This window comes from Scomber japonicus, chromosome 9 (genome assembly GCF_027409825.1).
Source record: "Scomber japonicus isolate fScoJap1 chromosome 9, fScoJap1.pri, whole genome shotgun sequence".
NCBI lineage: Eukaryota > Metazoa > Chordata > Actinopteri > Scombriformes > Scombridae > Scomber > Scomber japonicus.
In genome coordinates, this window is record NC_070586.1 from 5,441,679 (window position 1) to 5,463,715 (window position 22,037).

The 22,037-nt window shown below is 41.8% G+C and overlaps 2 protein-coding genes across 2 annotated transcripts; both read right to left on the reverse strand.

Moving 5' to 3' along the window:
* Positions 1-4,734: 4,734 nt before the first annotated feature.
* Positions 4,735-9,480, reverse strand: tor2a (torsin family 2, member A). The gene is made up of 5 exons (XM_053326182.1): positions 9,322-9,480; positions 7,406-7,671; positions 6,349-6,524; positions 5,708-5,835; positions 4,735-4,979 (listed from the first exon to the last, which is right to left on the reverse strand). Exons 1-5 carry the CDS (start codon positions 9,443-9,445, stop codon positions 4,735-4,737), a joined length of 939 nt encoding a protein of 312 aa, XP_053182157.1. The 5' UTR covers positions 9,446-9,480.
* Positions 9,481-13,493: 4,013 nt separating this feature from the next.
* On the reverse strand, positions 13,494-20,965 carry sh2d3cb (SH2 domain containing 3Cb; the record flags this gene model as incomplete). The annotated part of the gene is made up of 3 exons (XM_053324880.1): positions 13,494-13,663; positions 14,510-14,716; positions 20,848-20,965. Coding segments are annotated over 3 exons (495 nt in total), but the record flags the coding sequence as incomplete, so codon positions are not given.
* Between the last annotated feature and the right edge of the window lie 1,072 nt (positions 20,966-22,037).

Here is a 22,037-nt window from a genome sequence, read left to right on the forward strand (position 1 = left end):
GAAGACAGATGGAAGAAAAGAAGGGAAGATAGATGGAAGGAAGGAAGGAAGGAAGGAAGGGAAAGAGAAGACAGACGGAAGAAAAGAAGGGAAGATAGATGGAAGGAAGGAAGGAAGGAAGGAAGGAAGGAAGGAAGGAAGGAAGGAAGGGAGGGAAAGAGAAGACAGACGGAAGAAAAGAAGGGAAGATAGATGGAAGGAAGGAAGGAAGGAAGGAAGGGAGGGAGGGAAAGAAGACCAGACGGAGGGAAGGAAGGAAGGTAGGAAGGAAAGAGAAGACAGACGGAAGGAAAGAAGGGAAGATAGAAGGAAGGAAGGAAGGAAGGAAGGAAGGAAGGAAGGAAGGAAGGGAAAGAAGACCAGACGGAGGGAAGGAAGGAAGGAAAGAGAAGACAGATGGAAGGAAAAAAGGGAAGATAGGTCGAAGGAAGGAAGGAAGGAAGGAAGGAAAAGAAGACCAGAAGGAGGGAAGGAAAGAAAGAAGGAAGGAAGGAAGGAATGAAGGGAAAGAAGACCAGAAGGAAGGCAGGAAGGAAGGAAGGAATGAAGGGAAAGCAGTGTATCTGCATCACTTCTCATTGTATTCAGGTTTACAGTCATTCATTCTGTTGGAAAAGCAATAATTCAGATTTTAAAGTATTAATTTTGGCAGATGAGTTTTTATATAATCAGTTTTTATCCTCTAGAAAAGTAAAGTGCACTTTGACTGTGTTTCAAAATAAAAGCCCTAACCTTTAAAAGTTTTATAGGAAAGAAACTAAAACATAAAACATTATTTTTTCCCCCTCTCATGTGAGATTAACCCTTTATAGGACACTCATTGAAAGGAAGGATGGAAGGAAGGGAGGGAAGGAAGGAGGGAGGAAGGAAAGGAAGGAAGGACGGAGTAAAGAAGGAAGGAAGGAAGGTAGGGGGGAGGAAAGAAAGAGAGAAGGAGGGAGGGAGGAAGGGAAGAAAGAAGGAAGGAAAGAAGAAGAAAGGGGGATGGAGGAAAGAAAGAAGGAAGGGAGGAGAGAAGGAGGGAGGGAGGAAGAACAGATGGAAGGAAGGAAAGGAAGGAAGGAAGGACGGAGGAAGGAAAGAAGGAGGGAGGGAGGAAGGACAGATGGAAGGAAGGACAGAGGAAATAAGGAACGAGGGAGGGAGAAAGGAAAAGAGGAAGGGAAGAAAGAAGGCAGGGAGGAAGGAGAGGAAGGAAAGGAAGGAAGGAAGGAAGGAAAGAAGGAAGGAAAGAAGGAAGGAAGGATATTTTGGGATATTTACAGAAGTTACCAAATATAATTATTTGCCCAATAAAGGGTTAATGTCATTAAATCAAATTAAACTTCCTCCTCTTCCTCGCCTGTTAATATGAAGTCTCTGCTGCCCCCTGCTGGCAGAAACAGAGAAGTGCAGGAGGGGAGGAAGGGTAATATGAAGTCTCTGCTGCCCCCTGCTGGCAGAAACAGAGAAGTGCAGGAGGGGAGGAAGGTTAATATGAAGTCTCTGCTGCCCCCTGCTGGCAGAAACAGAGAAGTGCAGGAGGGGAGGAAGGTTAATATGAAGTCTCTGCCGCCCCCTGCTGGCAGAAACAGAGAAGTGCATCTCACACCCTGCTCTGCATGTTTTAGGTTTCTCTCCACTTTAAAACACTTGATTATTATTATTATTATTATTATAATAATTATTAAGCTCGTTATCAAGCAGCTGAAGCTCGTTAAGGTTTGATAACGAGCTTAATATTCACAATCAGGTGTTTTAAAGTGGAGAGAAAAATAAAATACAGCTGATTTAACCTTTGTGCCTCACTTAAAAACTGTTCCTATATGTAGAAATTAATATTATTTCTACTTTAAATTAATTATTTAATCAAACCAACATCAGTCCTGATAATAAAGATCAAGTATTAATACATTTTTAAGGATTTTAACCCTTTAAATGCCAGTTGGTTTACATATAACACCTGTTTTTTTTTCAAATTAAAAGACAAAAATTGAATTATTTTCTATATACTAAATGCAAAGTGAATTATTTCAGGGGGATTATCACAGTCTGGGAAATGTCAATGATTAATAAAAACATTTATTCTGATGCATTGTTATTTTTTGTGTAGTGTTAGATTTTAAAAATGAAAAAAAAAAATGTCTCCATTGAAACAAATTATAACTAAAAGAGTATTTTTTTCAAGCAGGGGACTCAAAAAATGTTGTTTATACAGTGTATTATAGATCTATTATAAGTGATTGATTAGAATAAAATCAAGCTCAAATGATCAAAAAAAATAAAAAATAAAAAGCCAAAACTGTCCTTAGTGAGGCACAAAGAGTTAAACAGACATTAAACTCTTAAAATATGACTTCAGTTTAACTTCAGGCATTTTTCTTTCTATCAGTCCTGAGAGGAAAAGTCTTAAATTGACATTTTTTTTATTACACATGTAAAATATTTGCTATTATCACCTGTTGTTGGATGCCTTTATAATTAAGAAGAAAGTGACATTTGTGGCTTTTAAAGTTGAATTAAAATTAAAAAGGAAGCTTTTGAAATTTGAGTTATTAAATTAGAGTGTTTTAGGTTTTAATGAAATGTGTTATAGTTTTGTTATAGTCAACGTTTCAGCAGGATTCTGTTAAATTAAACACTTTTAAAAGACATTTTTGAGCCTGTATCTATAGCAACCATAGAACACAACCTGTATCTATAGCAACCATAGAACTACCTGTATCCATAGCAACCATAGAACACAACCTGTAAAAACCATCATGTGACCAACAGTTACATCTCAGCACTATATAAACAATAAATCTTAATGATATAATTCATTAACAATAATTCAATCAGGTCCTAGACGATCATCAGGAAGTGGCTGGATGGATTACCTTCCAAAAATTTTCAAAATAAAAGAATTCCACTGTCTGTTTCTTATATTTAATAAATATAAAAAAGCCTCCTGACAAGCTGCAGAGTAGTTATAACTAACATTACTGCATGAGGCAGGTAAAAGAAAATATATAAAAGACTTTTGTTCATGAAATTTATAATATTTTAATACTTTCTAAAGCTGCTTAACCCTTAAACAGGCAACGTGCACCAGGAGATACAGACTCTTTAACTTCCTGTTAGGATGGTTAAGGTGGTTGTTTAAATGTATATGTGCCTTATATTGGTAGAATTGAAGCTTGTGGCAGTTATAAAATTATAAAAATCAGTTTAGAAACTAGTATTAATGACCAGAATGTTTCACTTTACTATGTTAAATAACACATTTAAGTGTTTTTACCATTATGACCATTGTATGCCTTAATAAGGGCAACACATCCTGGTTGAGACACAACTCATAAAATTCAAAATATATTAAAAATATGAATGGAAATATTTTACTTTAGGTGCAAATGACATAATTAGCAACATCAAATTATGTTTTTTTACATCTCATTTTCCATTCTTGCCTGTTTAAGGGTTAAAGATAATTTGATACCTTAAGAGCAGCAAGGACCCTGTTATAGATGATGGCACAGAAATATCTCTGCTGTAAACTTGGTGCTAAAAGCTCTGACATGAATTATCACACACACACTCCTTCATGTGCTTCTTTACCATAAAGCCACAAATACAATAAACTAAAGATTGATATCACCTCCATCACAGTCTGTTACTGCTGCAAACAGGAAGCTTTACATCCAACATTAAGACTTATTTTCCTCCTCCTGAAATAAACAATTAAACACAATAAAATCAACAAGTGTTTTCTCCCTTTGCTGCCTTTACAGTAAAATGTGCATCAGTCCGTAAAGTAAAAGACGCTGAGCTCTTTTTTTTTTCCTGCTGCTGTTAGCCGGCTAACAGACGAGCAAAAGGCACCGAGAAAAAACCCCCAAACCTCCAGCTGCTTCCTGGCTGGATCCTCGATGGCACGACAGAGACGATGATGATGATGATGATGATGATGATGATGATGATGAAGACACATATAAAGCAATCAGAGTCGGAGCTCGTACTGAACCAACGTAGAGTTTATAAATTAAAGTGTTTGGGCTGGAGGTAGAGCAAGGAAGAGGAAGAGGAGGAGGAAGAGGAAGAGGAAGAGGAGGAGTCTTGGTTCGGATGCTCAGGGAATAAACTCTCCTGTTGATCTGCTTCCAGTCTGTAAAGGTTGCAGCTCCGACTTCCGTTAAAAGAAGAAACTTATTCCTCCCTTCTTTCCTCTTTCCTCTTTCCTCTCCGACTCACCTCAAGTGTTTCTTTCAGGTCCTTTAGTCTTCGTGTTGTTCTCTCGGGTCAAATTGACCCCGTCCTCCTTTCTTCTTCCTTTCCTTCCATCTTTCCTTCATTTCATCCTTCCACCCTTCCTTCCATCTTTCCTCCCTCCCTTCCCTCCTTCCTTCCATCTTTCCTCCCTTCCTTCCTTCCATCTTTCCTCCCCCCTCCATCCCTCCCTCCCTTCCATCCATCCATCCATCCTTCCTTCCTTCTTTCTTCCCTTCCTTCCCTCCTTTCCTTCCTTCCATCTTTCCTCTCTCCCTCCCTCCCTTCCATCTTTCCTCCCTTCCATCTTTCCTCCCCCCTCCCTCCCTTCCTTCCATCCATCCATCCTTGCTTTCTCCCTTCCAGCTTTCTTTCCTCCCCCCTCCCTTCCTTCCATCCATCCATCCATCCTCCCTTCCTTCCTTCCATCTTCCCCCCCCCCCCCCTCCCTCCCTCCTTCCCTTAACTCGAGGTCTTTAATATAAAAACCTCATCTTAACTTCCGTCTCCTCACAGGAAGAAGTTTATTTTGGCGGAGACGGCCTTGCATCCCGTGGAGGAGAAGTACTCCCCCTGGACGGGCGTGTAGATGACGTCGCCCCCTACTGCCTGCACCACGTCGTCACGGCTACAGGAGCCTCGCTGGCAGAGCTGGGCGAGGACGCAGCGCTCCACGTGGCGTCGGCTCAGCGGCAGGAAGGGAACGAAGCGAGTGATGAGCTGCTGCTGGATGATGCTGGAGTGAAAGAATCCGCCTGCAGAGAGAAAGAAAGGAAACGATGTGAGAAAGAGAGACGTTGCTGCAGAGATAATCAGCTGATCAGACCGATCGGCTCGGTAGAAGAAGAAGAAGAAGGAGAAGAAGAAGAAGAAGAAGAAGACTTTTCTGAAACTGAAACAGGAAGTTAACGGCTCATATTTATTTATTTATAAAATGTAAATGTACAATAAATACAAATATTTTAAAAAGCAAATGTATGAAAAGAGTGTGTGTGTGAGCGTAAGTGTGTGAGTGAGTGTAGTTCTGTGTGTCTGAGTGTGTAGTTCAGTGTGTGTGTGTGTGTGAGTGAGTGTGTGTAGTTCAGTGTGTGTGTGTGAGTGCGTGAGTGAGTGTGTGAGTGAGTGTGTGTAGTTCTGTGTGTCTGAGTGTGTAGTTCAGTGTGTATGTGTGAGTGAGTGAGAGTGTGTGTGTGATTGATTGTGTGTGTGTGTGTGTGAATGAGTAAGTGTGTGTGTGTGATTGAGTGTGTGTAGTTCAGTGTGTGTGTGTGTGAGTGAATGAGTCAGTGTATGTGAGTGATTGATTGTGAGAGTGAGTGAATGTGTGTGTATGTGTGTGTGTGAGTGAGTGAGTGAGTGAGTGAGTGAGTGGTGTGAGTGATTGTGTGTGTATGTGAGTGTGTGGTCTGGAACTACACTCACTCACACTCACACACTCTCTCTCTCTCACACACACACACACACACCCTTTAAGGACTCTTACTTGTGTTGCTGTTGTAAAGTGTGTGTGCGATGGCGTCTTCCAGGTCAGCTGACTCGATCTCCTCTCGGTCCCGTCCAGCCTGACGCTGCTCCAGAGCAACTTTATTAATCACCTCCTCCCCCACCGTGCTGCAGGGAAACACACACACACACACAGTACACACACACAGTACACACACACACACACACACACACACACACACACACACACACACACACACACACACACACACACACACATTTAGAGTCTGCAGGGAAAAGGTGAAGACTATGCTGCCTAACAGATGATACTGACTGTTGAATGATCTCAACTTTAGTGTGGGTGAGAGAGTGTGTAGTTTAGTATGTAAGTGAGTGTGTTACTGTGTGTGTATATGTGAGAGTGCGTTAGTGTGTGTGTTAGTGTGTGTGAGTGTATGTGAGAGTGTGTTAGTGTGTGTGAGAGAGAGAGAGTGAGTGTGTGTAGTTTAGTGTGTAAGTGAGTGTGTGTGTTAATGTCTGTGTGTTAGTGTGTGTGTATATATATGTGTATATATATGTGTGTTAGTGTGTATATATGTGTGTTAGTGTGTAAATGTGTATATGTGTGTTAGTGTGTGTATATGTGTTTGTGTATATGTGTGTATTTGTATGTGTGTGTACCTGATGAAGACGTATATAGCTTTCCTGTAGTTGGTTCTGAACACGACGTGTGAGGGTCCGAGGAAAGGTTCGAGCACGTCGATGACGCCCGGCGGCATCTTCTCCATCTCATCAAAGATGAAGACGGAGCGGGCGCAGTCCGTCAGGTTCTCCTTCACCCAGATCTTCAGCTCCTCCTAAAAAACACCACAGCGGGGGGGGGGGCAACATCAGCGTTCAGAGAGGTGAAGCAGCAGAATCAACCCCAACAGGTTTATTCATGAATAAACAATAAAACAGTTTCTAAACCACGGGAGTCAAACATGAGGCCCGTGGACCAGAACCGGCCCGCCGAGGGGAGCAGTCTGGCCCACTTTCCTTCCTGTCTGTTTTCCTTCCTTCCTTTCATCTGTCCTTCCTTCCTTCCATCTGTCCTTCTTCCCTTTCTTTTTTCCTTCCTTCGTTCCTTCCATCTTTCCTTCCTGTCTTGTTTTCCTTCCCCCCTTTCTTCCTTCCTCCCTTCCATCTGTCCTTCCTTCCTTTCATTTTTTCCTTCCTTCCTTCCTCCCTTTCTTCCATCTGTCCTTCTTCTTTTTTCCTTCCTTCGATCTTTCCTTCCTGTCTTGTTTTCCTTCCTTCCTCCCTTTCTTCCTTCCATCTGTCCTTCTTCCCCTTCTTTCTTATTTCCTTCCTTCCTTCTATCTTTCTTTCCTGTCTTGTTTTCCTTCCTTCCTGCCTTCCTTCCTCCCTTCCATCTGTCCTTCCTTCCTTCCTTCTGTCCTTCCTCCCTTTCTTACTTTTTTTCTTTCCTTCATTCCTTCCTGTCTCGTTTTCCTCCCTTCCTCCCTTCCTTCCTCCCTTCCATCTGTCCTTCCTTCCTTCCTTCATTATCTCTTATTTTGAAGAGGTGCGTATTGGTCTCAGATTGTTCTGTTTGTTGCTTTTCTTTATATTGATCTCAGTCGACACTTGTTCTGTCTTATTATAACAACATTAACCTGTATGAAGGCTGCTGCATACATACAGATTGACTGATTGATGATTGATTGATGATTGATGATTGATTGCTCTATCTCACCCTGTACTCGTCCACCCGGTTGGCCAGAGGGAAGTGCAGCGTTGGGATGAACTGGTGGACGTAGGGACTGCTCATGGCTGAGCCGTACAGATGGTTTCCCAGCATGGAGCTGACCAGCGACTTCCCCGTCCCCGACGAGCCGTGGAAGGACAGCACCAGGGGCCGGTCCGGGCTTTTATTCTGAAGGAACTTCGCCACTTCCTCCGACACGATATCCTGTGCCAGATGTTGTCCGTAGACATTTTTGTAAAGGTCCCACTCCAGATCTGATGGTTAGGACACAGAAACAGAGACATGTGATGTTAGTAAAACACCAAACTGGATAAAAGCAGTTTATTTATTTATTTATGACTTTTTATGTTAGCTCTACCTGACTTATTTTGTTTAGTTCAGTGTTATTTTCTAGTTTCTTTGCTTTGAAAACAGTCAATATTAGTCAATAATAGTAATTTTATGGGTTTTTATTTTACAGTTTTTAGTGTTTAGTGCAGAGGGGTCAAACTCATTTTCATTCAAGGGCCACATACAGACCAATTTAATCTCATGTGGGCCGGATTGCTATGCACGAGACAGCAAATATCACATTTAAGAAAGTGAAAGCAGCTAATATTACCTGATAAATTACTAAAATGATTGTTTGTCATTGTCGTCGCAGCTCTACTAACTATTGTATGTTCTGAGTTTGATCCGGGAGAAAGATACAGATGTGAACTGAGATGTGGCTGAAAGTCTATGACATTAAAACATATAATATTCTTTTCAAATATAAATCAATATATTAAAATGTACACGACTTGCAATATCAGTACTTACACTATTACTGAGTTTAACCATTCAATATATACTAGGTGTGGGGATCAGCAGCGGCTCCACGATACAATATTGTGATTTTAAATATATACCGGTATATGCTGCAATTCATTCCCTTTTATCACCTGCAAATTATGTCCCCAAAGGAAAAAAACCTTCACTTTTCATTTGCAATTTCTATAATAAAAGATCAATACTTGGCATCCATGTATCAAATAATATTGTCATGTACAATATCGCAGTACTATGCTGTATATACATGTATTATTCCACTTTAAAATCCATGTAATAACAATATATAACTCATTTAACACCATTATTACTCTTGTACATAATGCTACTATTATTTTAGTCTTTTTATCGCTTGCGTACTTACTTATTTTTATTGTTTTATATTATTTCTATAGATAGATAGATAGATATACTTTATTGATCCCTAGCTGGGAAATTACAGCTTTTTCTGTTTTTTACTCTCCACTTTGCTGCTGCATTAATGTAATGTAATTTCTCCACTGTGGGACTAATAAAGGATTATCTTATCTTATATTATTACTTCTTTATTTTAGTTTTCTTTATGGCAAATGGATGAATGGTGAGTTATTCTTATCTAAAGCACTATTCAAGTATTCAAGTAGTTTCTGTTGTCTTTAGTGAGAAGAAAACAACACAATAAGATCATATGTGTTGTTGTTTAGCAGATAAGAAACACAGTTTTAGTGTTTGAGTCACTTTTAGGGGCCTTTTCTCTCCATCTCTGCATCAAACCAACACAATAACAGCATATATTTGTGTGTTTTAGCAAATAAGAAATACAGTTTTAGTGTTTGAGTCACTTTTAGAGGCCTTTTCTCTCCATCTCTGCATCAAAACAACACAGAAACAGTAAAAAGCAAAGAGGATATCTTGTGTTTACTGACCTGACAGTGTAGCTAGCACAGCTAACACTAAAGCACAATTTAAATAACACTTACTTTATACTCACAAACACAACATATCAATGATTTTAAAGCTATTTTTAGGGTTTGGTTTCAGCTGTTCAGTCATGCTAGCTAGCTAACAAGAAGCAGCAGGTTAGCTAAGCTTTAATACCAAAACAAACATCTTACCTCTTATATTCGGCTTGAAGTCACAGTCGCAGCTTTCTGAGATGCTGCAGTAAAGTTTCTGAAAAACACAACAGACCGGACCCACAGAGAAGAAGAGAAGCAGCAGAGACAAGATGCTCAACATTTTGGCTGCTGTGACACCGTCTGCTAACGACGAGCGGACGGTTGGTAGTTCTGTAGTTCCTCTGCTGCCAGCGTGTCGTTGCGTAACACGGAACGGAGTGACGTAGAGGACATCATTTCCCAGAAGGCACCTGGCCGGCTTGGGGCGGAGTTCCGTTGGGAGGACACGTTGGAAGCTCACAGTCCAGAAAGCGACCGGAAGCAACACATTCATAACATAACATATCTATTTATACACACTGCCTGGCCAAAAAAAAAGAAAAAGTCGCCACCTGGATTTAATTTAGCACATCGTTAAGAGCCTCCTGTTGGATAATTACTGCATGGGAGATTATCTTTCAGCTGGCAACAAGTTATTTAACCCCAGACCTGAACCCCATTGAGAGTCTTTGGGATGTGCTGGAGAAGGCTTTGCACAGTGGGTCGACTCTCCCATCCTCAATACAAGATCTTGGTGAAAACTTAATGCAACACTGGACGGAAATAAATGTTGTGACATTGCTGAAGCTTATGGAAACAATGCCACAGTGAATGTTTCCTGTAATCAGAGCTAAAGGCGGTCCAACGAAATATAAGAGTGTGTGACCTTTTTTTTTGGTGGTGACTTTTTTAAATATATATTTATTTATTTATTTTGTATTGCTTTTTACTGCTTTAAATGTTTTCTAAGAAGTATATTAAAAAAAATATATATTCAAATATTTAAGACATTTTTTATTTATTATTTTATATTTATCATCCTTCTATTTATTTTGTCTTTTAACATCTTAACACTTTTTTAACCTAGCCAGCTTTTATTAAACTTCATCTTCTATTTTACTTTTCTTTTTTCTTTTTAATCTGTTTTAATCAGTCCAGACAGCACAGCGACCAAAAGCAATACATTCATAGCATAACATGATATATAGGCTATATATATAAAGGTGCAAACTCTATAAATATGTATATTTGTAATAGACTGACCTGAAATATATAAATATATGTATGTATGAGAATTATCACATTTCTGACAATGTTAAGAAAAACTAAAAATGTACAAACTTCATAAAAGTATAATTTAAAGCAGAGCTGTTGGATTGAATTAGATTGTACAGGTGTGACTAATGAAGTAGCCAGTGAGTGAATTGAAATATATGTGTATATTTACACAGCAGAGGGTGCTACAGTATCATGTAAAACTGGGATATTAATCTCCATGGTGCAGTTAAGCTTGATTTTTTTTAACTTTTTCTTTACTGTCCAGACTGGAAAAAACATAGTATATAGAATAGTTTTAATACAACATCTTCTTCTGACCATGAAACACATAACTATATTCTTCAGAAAGATTCAGGTTTGATTACCAAAGAAGTTCATGTTTACACAACATCCTCCACATCAGTTTATGACGTCACGTTTCATCAGGAACTGGAAAAAAGCCCAAATGTCTTCAAACAAGTGTGAAATCATCAGTTTATGTGTTTTCTATTAGACAATGTGCAGCGTGAGTTAAGGCTGTTCAATTAATCGAAATTTGATCGTGATTACGATTTAGGGGCCAAACCAAACGATCTCAAAACTAATAAAATCAGGGGGGAAACGATTTTTAATAATAATGAGATAGCGCTCAATAACAAAGGTTTTATTTTGAAAAGCTTAGACAGGAAGCCGCTGCAGCTCCGTTAGTTTGACAGAAGCTGAAAACACACAGTGAAATGTTTTAACTGTAAATAAAAGTGCCGAGTTTCCAGCCTGCGTCAGACAATAAACTTTATTTTGAAAAGCTTAGACCGGAAGCCGCTGCAGCTCCGTTAGTTTGACAGAAGCTGAAACACACGGTGAAATGTTTTAACTGTAAATAAAAGTGCAGAGTTTCCAGCCTGAGTCAGACGAAGCTGAGTTTACTGACTAATTATTAAAAACCAGGAAGTGATGTGTGAACTGTCGTCATGGTAACTCACTTAACTATCGTCATGGTAACTCGCTCAGCTCTAATATCTCTGCACATTTTCTGCTGTGTGTTGCGTTAAGCGGCAGATATAAAAGGCTGCTGCTGGGAGAGAAAATGAATTAAACCGAATGGACAATAAATGCAGCATGTTTCTCAAGTTTAAAAAAAAATCGTTTTAATAATCGTGATTTCAATTTTGACCCAAATAATCGTGATTATGATTCTTTCCATAATCGAGCAGCCCTTGCGTGAGTCAGGTTTCATTTCAAATGTTTCACTAAATAGTCAAACTGTCTCAAGAGTGAGGTAAACATGTTTTATTTACATTTCACATAAATATTACATCATTAATTCTGTTTAAGGGGTTACAAATGCTTTTCTGTACCTGTATCCTCTTCACACTCCAGTAATAATAAGAGTTATGGGTGATATGCTTTTATTATGAAGGAGACAATAAGAGAGATCAATAACAAAATAAAAGTTCTGAGTTGAAAGTGAACTGATAACAGCAGGACTAACCTCATCCCTCATCCCAGGTTACATTAAATAACTATAAACACATAATAATAACTATATAAGGGTCAATGATGGTTTTATTGTGTCCATGAGGTTTAGTTTAAATTTAAAGGGTTAAAATGTGAAAATAAACGTATGAATAACTTGCACACATTCTTTTTTTATGGACCCAGCATCAAATTTCTGCTTTTAATCCATTTAGAGAGAATATATTAGAGGATTATGGTAAAAATGTCTAAGTGGTGTAACCATAAAAACTTTGTACCAAATAATTCAACTTGCTTAAAAACAGTAAATAGTCAATAAAACACCTTCCTTCCTTCCTTCCTTCCTTCCTTCCTACCTAACACCATATCAACTAGTTTGGCATGATCTTCCATCCTTCCTTCCTTCCTTCCTTCCTTCCTTCCTTCCTTTCTACCTAACATCATATCAACTAGTTTGGCATGATCTTACATTATAACTTTTATATTAAATAAAGCTAATGGAATACTATTGTTCTAAATATTACATTTAATCTGGGTAACCATGGAGACCAGCAAAAATGTACAGTCATTATTAGTATAAGTTCACTTAAATACACTGTAGGTGATAACATATTTAATATTCATCATACTTTTGTGGTTACACCATTTGACATTTTCAGGAGCATTCAGTCTTACTTTTGATTAAAAAATGGTGCAAATGTCATTTCAAATTCTATAAAACCAACAAAAATACAAATTATACATTTTAACAAACCAATCCATTAAAACTAGTTTTTAAGATATTTTGGAAATGTGAATTTTGAATATATCACATATAGAAATGTAGATAACGTTATTAATCTCTGCTGTTATTGTGTTTTACAATATGACAGTTACAGTTTATACAGTTTTCAGGAAGATCCAGCCTTCAGATAAACATAAAAACATGTTTCTATACATTACATTAAACTAAAAATGAGTTACGGCGCGGAGGCACAGCCTCTCTTATCATGAAAATACATTTCACTTCCTGCAACAGAACATGTGACTGTACAGTATCTACGGTCCATTTCACTGAGATCAGCTCGGTTCTCTGTCGAACTCTTTAACATGTTCTGTAAAAGATGCTGGCGGGATAACAAGCTCTGGTACTGCTGCTTTGAAACGAGCCCTCAGTTAAACACAGAGTAAATGAGAACGAACTGACAGCTGTGGTTCACGAGGAAACGGTCCAGATGTTTACCAAAGCAGCAGCAGCTCTGTAACGTTGTCTATCCTGCAGCTTCTCCGTCCCTCCACAGTGCTCCTCCTCTTCATACTCCCCCTGCTGTCACCGCTCCGAACCTACTGACTTCTTCTAGAGACTATCCTCAGCTTCCAAAGATGCTGCTGTTAGAAGTTAACCATTAGCATTAGGATAAGATGGACCAGCGCCCGTCCTGCTGGAGAACGACTGAGCCTCCAGACCTGCAGACTGGAGTGCTAACATCGTCCTGCTCTCCCTGATAATGACTTCCCAGTTTACCGTTAAGCAAATCCCTGAATCCCAAAATCCTAGGAAGAGCTGCTCAGTGTCCAACAGAAGAGTATCTGTAGGAAAGAGCTCCGCCGACCTGGACTCAGGTTCTGGGATCAGCTCAGCGAGGTCTGACGGGCGGCTCCAGCTTGTTGGACAAGGCCGTCAGCACCTGGTTGAACTTTGAGTATCGGAGGGTCTGGACCTCCTGCGCTCCCCTGCTCCCCCACAGCAGCCTCATCTGGAAGTCGGTGAGGAACAGCTCGAAGACCTCGGCCTGCTCCTGGAAACCTGCAACACCGACATCACATCGCCATCACACAAATGTTGATAATTGCACGTCTTATTTAGAAGCCACTTAACAAATCCCCTCTTATTTTCATTCATATCTACGATTTCTTCTTATTTTGTTAGTACCCATCAGGCGGGGAGCTCCGGTCCTCTGAAATGAGGCCAACGTGGAAGTAACTTAGAACTGCATTCTATCAAAAGGCCACCAGGGGGCGACCGTCTCTATACAAGTCAATGGAGAATTCACCAACTTCTCACTTGATTTCTAACCTCAGTAAACGTTTTCAAAATGTGTTTATGGTCTCAATCGCTAGTTTAAAGCCTTCTTCAATGCAGTATGATGTTCATTTGGGACATTTTGGCCTCCCTGATTTTATATGTGACGATAAAGCAGGGTATGCATTAGGGCGTGGCTACGTCCTGATTGACAGGTTGATTGACCAATGTCCTCGAGATCCAGCCCTCGCAACCATAGCAACCTTCCCGCTCTGCCCATGACTCCGCCCATGGCCCCGCCTCATGCCCATATAAGTAGAATCCGTGTTTTTATTTTTCCCAGCATGCACCTGAAATTTTCAAGATGGCGCAGCCTAGATTCGAAACTATTGGCTTCCGAACATCATACTGCATTGAAGAAGGCTTTAAACTAGCGATTGAGACCATAAACACATTTTGAAAACGTTTACTGAGGTTAGAAATCAAGTGAGAAGTTGGTGAATTCTCCATTGACTTGTATAGAGACGGTCGCCCCCTGGTGGCCTTTTGATAGAATGCAGCTCTAAGTTACTTCCGCGTTGGCTTCATTTCAGAGGACCAGAGCTCCCCGCCTGGTTTCCTCACTCTTACCTTGCAGTTTGCTCTCAGCGTTGGAGCGGTAGATGCCCCCCAGCTGTGCGATGGTCCTCGCCGCCCCCAGGTGGAACATGACCACGTCCACACCGGCTTCCACCGTCTCCCACGGCTCCACCCCCTCGCTGACCGCCACGTTCTTCTCCAGCAGAGACAGGAGGGGGAGGACATGCGGGAAGGTGGTGCTGGACAGCGGGCAGCTCTCTGGGGAATAGACAGACAGATGGAAGGAAGGAAGGAAGGAAGGAAGGAAGGAAGGAGAGTCAGCAAATATCTGAAGAGTCTGCCGGCGTTTACACATCTGATGATACACTTTAGACATCTCTACTAAACGTGTGTCCATCTGAATGAAAGGGTTAATTTTTTACAGTGCAGTGACTCAAAGATAGATCTTTCCTTCCTCTGTCCTTCCTTCCTCCCTCCCTCCTTCCTTAATTTCCTTCCTTCCTTCCTTCTGTCCTTTCCTCCCTTCGTCCCTCCCTCCTTCTATCTTTCTTTTCTTCCTCTCTCTTTCTTTCCTTATTTCCTTCCTCCCTCCCTCCCTCCTTCCTTAATTTCCTTCCTCCCTTCCTTCTGTCCTTTCCTCCTTCCTTCCTCCCTCCTTCTTTCCTTTCCTCCCTTCCTCCCTCCTTCTATCTTTCTTTCCTTATTTCCTTCCTTCCTCCCTTCCTCTTTTCCTTTCTCCTTCCCTGCCTACCTTCCTCCCTCCCTCCTTCCTTCCATCCTTCATTTCCTTCCTTCCTTCCTTCTTTCCTTTCCTCCCTTCCTTCTTTCCATTTCCTCCCTTCCTTCCTCCCTCATTTCCTTCCTTCCTTCTTTCCTTCCTCCTTTCTTCCCTCCCTCCCTCCTTTCCTCCCTCCTTTGTTCCTTGAATCGAGGACAACAGGATGGTTCAAATGATCACTGGAGACAAGTTTTTCATATTCCTTTAAAGATATCCAACCTTTGTTGTCATGGCAACAGTGAACACCACCATTAACTGACATGAGCAAGATGAAGTCGATTAAGAGTTTCTAAATGTCGGTTTTGATTAATTGCCCAGCTTTACTCAAAAAACAAACCAAATTGGACTGTAACACTCAACTTTCTGTCAGTTCGGCAGCCAGTGAGTGTGGCCACATATTTAAATGTCACAACAGCTCCTTCTGTTTCGTCACTTTCAGCACCCACCATGATGCACTGAGCTCCTCTCTCCTTCTCCCTCTCTCTCTCTCTCTCTCTCTCTCTCTCTATCCATCTATATCCATTAACATTCATGTTCTATTAATGCATTCAATAACCTAAACTTCTTCCCCGGAGTTGTCTGTGCTTTCTGGTCTCACAGATAATCTGGGCCTGGAGACGTCCGGATGACAGATTCCAGTCCCGGACCTTCAATGTGCTTCTCTCCTCTATCCTTCCTCTCTCCCTCTCTCCTTCCTCTCCCTCTCTCCTCTCCTTCCTCTCTCTCCTCTATCCTTCCTCTCTCTCTCTCCTCTCTCTCCTCTATCCTTCCTCTCTCTCCTCTATCCTTCCTCTCTCTCTCTCCTCTTCCTCTCTCTCATCTATCCTTCCTCTCTCTCCTCTATCCTTCCTCTTCCTCTCTCTCCTCTATCCTTCCTCTCTCTCCTCTATCCTTCCTCTCTCTCTCTCCTCTCCTTCCTCTCTCTCCTCTTCCTCTCTCTCCTCTATCCTTCCTCTCTCTCCTCTATCCTTCCTCTCTCTCTCTCCTCTATCCTTCCTCTCTCCTCTATCCTTCCTCTCTCCTCCCCTTCCTCTCTCCTCTCCTTCCTCTCTCTCCTCTATCCTTCCTCTCTCTCCTTTGTCCTTCCTCTCTCTCCTCTATCCTTCCTCTCTCTCTCTCCTCTCCTCTTCCTCTCTCTCATCTATCCTTCCTCTCTCTCCTCTATCCTTCCTCTCTCTCTCTCCTCTTCCTCTCTCTCCTCTATCCTTCCTCTCTCTCTCTCCTCTATCCTTCCTCTCTCCTCTATCCTTCCTCTCTCCTCCCCTTCCTCTCTCCTCTCCTTCCTCTCTCTCCTCTATCCTTCCTCTCTCTCCTTTGTCCTTCCTCTCTCTCCTCTATCCTTCCTCTCTCTCTCTCCTCTCCTCTTCCTCTCTCTCATCTATCCTTCCTCTCTCTCCTCTATCCTTCCTCTCTCTCTCTCCTCTTCCTCTCTCTCATCTATCCTTCCTCTCTCTCCTCTATCCTTCCTCTCTCTCCTCTATCCTTCCTCTCTCTCTCTCCTCTCCTTCCTCTCTCTCCTCTTCCTCTCTCTCCTCTATCCTTCCTCTCTCTCCTCTATCCTTCCTCTCTCTCTCTCCTCTATCCTTCTTCTCTCCTCTATCCTTCCTCTCTCCTCCCCTTCCTCTCTCCTCTCCTTCCTCTCTCTCCTCTATCCTTCCTCTCTCTCCTTTGTCCTTCCTCTCTCTCCTCTATCCTTCCTCTCTCTCTCTCCTCTTCCTCTCTCTCATCTATCCTTCCTCTCTCCTCTATCCTTCCTCTCTCTCTCTCCTCTTCCTCTCTCTCATCTATCCTTCCTCTCTCTCCTCTATCCTTCCTCTTCCTCTCTCTCCTCTATCCTTCCTCTCTCTCCTCTATCCTTCCTCTCTCTCTCTCCTCTCCTTCCTCTCTCTCCTCTTCCTCTCTCTCCTCTATCCTTCCTCTCTCTCCTCTATCCTTCCTCTCTCTCTCTCTCCTCTCCTCTTCCTCTCTCTCCTCTATCCTTCCTCTCTCCTCTATCCTTCCTCTCTCTCTCTCTCCTCTATCCTTCCTCTCTCTCCTCTATCCTTCCTCTCTCTCTCTCCTCTTCCTCTCTCTCATCTATCCTTCCTCTCTCTCATCTATCCTTCCTCTCTCTCCTCTATCCTTCCTCTCTCTCTCTCCTCTTCCTCTCTCTCATCTATCCTTCCTCTCTCTCCTCTATCCTTCCTCTTCCTCTCTCTCCTCTATCCTTCCTCTCTCCTCTATCCTTCCTCTCTCTCTCTCCTCTTCCTCTCCTTCCTCTCTCTCCTCTATCCTTCCTCTCTCTCCTCTATCCTTCCTCTCTCTCCTCTATCCTTCCTCTCTCTCTCTCCTCTTCCTCTCTCTCCTCTATCCTTCCTCTCTCTCCTCTATCCTCCCTCTCTCCTCTCCTTCCTCTCTCTCCTCTCCTTCCTCTCTCTCCTATATCCTTCCTCTCTCTCCTCTCTACTCCAACCGGTCGAGGCAGATGTTCTCCCACTCTGAGTCTGGTTCTGAGGTTACTTCCTGTTAAAAGGGAGTTTTTTCTCTCCACTGTTGCTCATGTGGTAATGTTGGGTCTCTTTAAAGTTAAAACCTGAAGAGTTCAGTTTAGAACCTGCTCTATGTGTAAAGAGCCTTGAGATAACTTTGTTGTGATTTGGCGCTATACAAATAAAGATTGATTGATTGATTTTTGCTCTATTTCCTATTTTTCAGTCACTAACATCTCCTGTCATTTCACACACTGTCCTGCAGGTGTCCTCGGTGGGTTGCTGCCAACTCCAGCCATCTGGAGCTGGTTGCTGCAGCTGTTCACGAGTCCAAAGCTACAAGTTTTAGCTTAAATATTTAGAACATGCAGATTTATGCATCACTAAATTAAAACCACATTAACCAGCTGTTATGTGGTAATGAATTGTTGCTAAATATTTACATCCACTTCCTACCTGCACCTGTTGAGCATGCTAGCAAATGTTATCCACAACAGTGTTTTGCTGCAGGATAAAAATGCTCAGTGTCTCCTTATAACAAGAGAATATTTCATTTTAATGAGAAAAGATCAGCTTTTACCCTCCTCTATCAGTTTTCCTTCAAATGTTCTTACTGTCTAGATTTATTAGACTCATTAGCTTCACTGTTAGTTTAGATCAGAGGTGTCAAACTCATTTTCATTCAAGGGCCACATACAGACCAATTTAATCTCATGTGGGCCGGATCATTAAAAAGATGGAGGGAAAGAAGGGAGAAAGGAAGGAAATAAGAAGGGAAGGAAGGAAAGAGAGGCAAAAGGAAGGAGGGAAGAAAGGGAGGAAGGACAGATGGGAGGAAGGGAAGAAGGACACATGGAAGGAAGAAAGGGAGGAACGACAGATGGAAGGAAGAAAGAAAGGATAAAAGGAAGTAGGAAGGACAGATAGAAGGAAAGAAAAGAACACAGGAAGGAAAGTGGGCCGGATTGCACCCCTTGGCGGGCCGGTTATGGCCCACGGGCCGCATGTTTGACACTCCTGGTTTAGATGCTATCTGACTGTATATGGGTATTATGTGAGAATGAGGGTTGATAAATGTTTAGAGTAGAGTTATATCTCGTATTAAACTTTACTTTGATTACTTTTTATTCCATTTTGTTGATCTTAAGGCTGATTTGCTCTTATGTCTGATTGGCACCTTTTTAACCCTTAAACAGGCCTTACTAGTTATGTCATTTGCACCTAAAGGAAGGAAGGAAGGAAGGAAGGAAGGAAAGGAGGGAGGAAGGAAAGGAAGGAGGGTGGAAGGAAGGAAGGTAGGAAGGAAAGGAGGGAGGAAGGAAGGAAAGGAGGGAAGAAGGGAAGGAAGGGAGGAAGAAGGAAGGAAAGGAAGGATGGAAAAGAGGGAGGGAGGGAGGGAGGAAGGAAGGAAGGAAGGAAGGAAGGAAGAACAGATGAAGGAAGGAAGAACAGATGAAGGAAGGAAGGACAGATGAAGGAAGGAAGGACAGATGAAGGAAGGAAGAAAGGACAGAAGGAGGGAACATTTACCCTAACAGCTGAACTTAGATCTGAGGAAGGAAGGAAGGAAGGAAGGAAGGAAGGAAGGAAGGAAGGAAGGAAGGAAGGAAGGACAACAGGAAGGTTAAAAGATTCTGTATCTCCTGGTGCACGTTGTCTGTTTAAGGGTTAAAAATGTTTGTGTGGAGGAAGCTACACCTCTCTATGCAACAGTTTAAGCATGTTTATTTTTTTTGCTTTGTGGGGTTTTTTTTTAGGTATGAGACAAGAACATAAAGAGAACTGGATACTGCATTAAAGGCGGGGGTCCTGATTATTCCCATAATAGCTGTTCACTTGTGCGTAAAGCCAAAAATCCCACTTCCCTTAAACTATACTGAGCATGCTCTACAGGCCCAATACACCCATGAAGCACGCTCACTTCACAGGGATTGTGATACTCAAAAGAAAATATGTCTCTTTCATAAAGTAAGTCTATGGGAAAAGTCTTTTTGGGCCCATAGCATCATGTGATATAGTTATATAGAATAGATTATAACTATATATAATCCAGATAGCAAAATTCTTTTGGCCCATATCTGGCCCACACCTGACATGTTCATCCGGCCCACATACAGCATGGAATGATGGCACTTGGGCGGTCCGCTCATGTTTGCCAAAAGTGGGCCATAACCAAGCCATCACAATGCCAGATGTCAACCAAAAACACACCAAATAAACCAGTTCGGCCAAGACTGGCCCAAATATGTTTCAACAAAGGTGGGCCAAGTATGTTTCCTTATATGTGGGCCTCTTTAGGCTCACATCCGGATTAGTCATTGCCATACTTGCCATATTTCGGCCAAAGATGGGCCATATTCGTTTTGTGATATTTGGCCCAAATGTAGCATTTACTACATGGGCCAGTTTAGGTTCACGTCTGTTTTGTCCGGGCCAGAAGAATGCGTACAGTGCCGGATCATTGCCTCAAGTGGCCCACATCCGCATGCTATCTGGGAAGTCATACGAACCTCAAAGTGTTAACCTGTCACCTCTGACCTTCAACAGCTGTCACAGCCCCTGACGGGATGTGTTGTTGCAGGAACTGATTTGCTATAGGCTACTCCTGACTGGTAGAAATGTAATGTACAGAAGTAGCTGCACTGCTTAAATACAAAATTAAAGTTTTTGAAGGAAAAGATAAGTAAAGTCACTCTGATGATACAATGCTTTATGTGAAATGTGCATATTTACCCCCAACTGTCATGGTATGGGGAAAATTGTTGTTTTTTTAGACTTGAAACCAATTTTATTGGATTCCTTGACCCCAAAAATGTACACTTTGACACCAAATTTGTCATTATAGCTATAACAGAAGCAAAGATATGGGCTCTAGAGTATTTTTGGTGCATTGGCGGCCATTTTTGAAAAAACTTGTTTATTTCTGATACAAAGTGTGATGTCACTTGTGTCTTAGGATACATTTATGTATGTATGTATGACCCTAAAGTACTTCCATACCAAAGGCGGCCTCTGCATCATAACTTGAAGTCAAAGGCCTATTTTTTGGGGTTAACCTCCCTACTATTAACCCAACGCCCGTCCAGTTCTCTTCATACATCAATGGACAAATGGTGCAAACTGTGAGAGGACCTCTACTGTACCTCTCCCGTCGTTCAAGCTCTTCATAAATGGCCTCAGAGTCTTCTCGTAGAGAATGGCGCCCTCTGTGTGTCGCTGGCGTAACGCGGTCCAGGTCTGCTCCAGACGAGACACCTGAGAGACAGAACAACATCACCAGTCAATGAACCCTGGTAATAATGGTTTCTAGAAATTTCCATCCTCCCTTCCTTCTGTCCTTTCTTCCCTTCTTTCTTTCCTTCCTTCCTTCCTTCCTTCCTTCCTCTGTCCTTTTTCCTTCCTTCCTCTCTTTTCCTTTCTCCCTTCCTTCTGTCTTTTCCTCCCTTCCTTCCTTTCCTCCCTTCCTTCTTCCCTTCCCTTTCCTCCCTTCCTCTTTTCCTTTCTCCCTCCCTTCCTCCTTCCTTCCTTCCTTCATTTGACACCTGAGAGACAGAACAGCATCACCAGTCAATGAAACCTGGTAATAATGGTTTCCAGATTGTGAACTTCTGTAAACACTGAGGCATTGTGTTGAATCAGACCAGACACCTGGTAGTAAAACTGACTGTTCCTGATCTAGAAAGGGGTTAATAAAGGTTATCAGTAATCCTTGGTTTGTTTCTGTTACTTTATTACTTTATTACCCTCTCTTATTTAAATTTCCTCCCACTAGGAGTTAGAGTCTAAAAGCGGAAACTGTTTGTTGTTCAGTAGAATGACTGTGTGTCCTTTCTCCGTGCTGGCATGAGTAAAAGAGAAAAAAGGGAAAAAGGAAGGTAGGAAGGACAGATGGAAGGAAAAAAGGAACGTAGGAAGGACAGATGGAAGGAAGGAAGGAAGGAAGGAAGGACAGATACACGGAAGGAAGGAAAGAAGGAAGAAAGGGAGGAAGGACAGATGGAAGGAAGGAAAGAGAAGACAGACGGAAGGAAAGAAGGGAAGATAGATGTAAGGAAGGAAGGAAGGGAAAGAAGACCGGAAGGAGGGACGGAAGGAAGGAAGGAAGGAAGGAAGGAAGGAAGGAAGGAAGGAAGGAAGGAAGGAAGGAAGGAAAGAGAAGACAGACGGAAAGAAAGAAGGGAAGATAGATGGAAGGAAGGAAGGAAGGAAGGAAGGAAGGAAGGAAGGAAGGAAGGAGAAGACAGATGGAAGGAAAGAAGGGAAGATAGATGGAAGGAAGTAAGGAAGGGAAAGAAGACCAGAAGGAGGGAAGGAAGGAAGGAAGGTAGGAAGG

Bases quoted from the DNA above. Each gene is read 5' to 3' on its own strand.
- tor2a (XM_053326182.1), bottom strand. From the start codon at position 9,445: ATGTTGAGCATCTTGTCTCTGCTGCTTCTCTTCTTCTCTGTGGGTCCG. The intron at 5,836-6,348 runs GTACACACACAT...GTTTCCCTGCAG, and splicing joins GCTATATACGTCTTCATCAG to CACGGTGGGGGAGGAGGTGA. The intron at 4,980-5,707 runs GTAAGAGTCCTT...TTCTCTCTGCAG, and splicing joins ACTTTACAACAGCAACACAA to GCGGATTCTTTCACTCCAGC.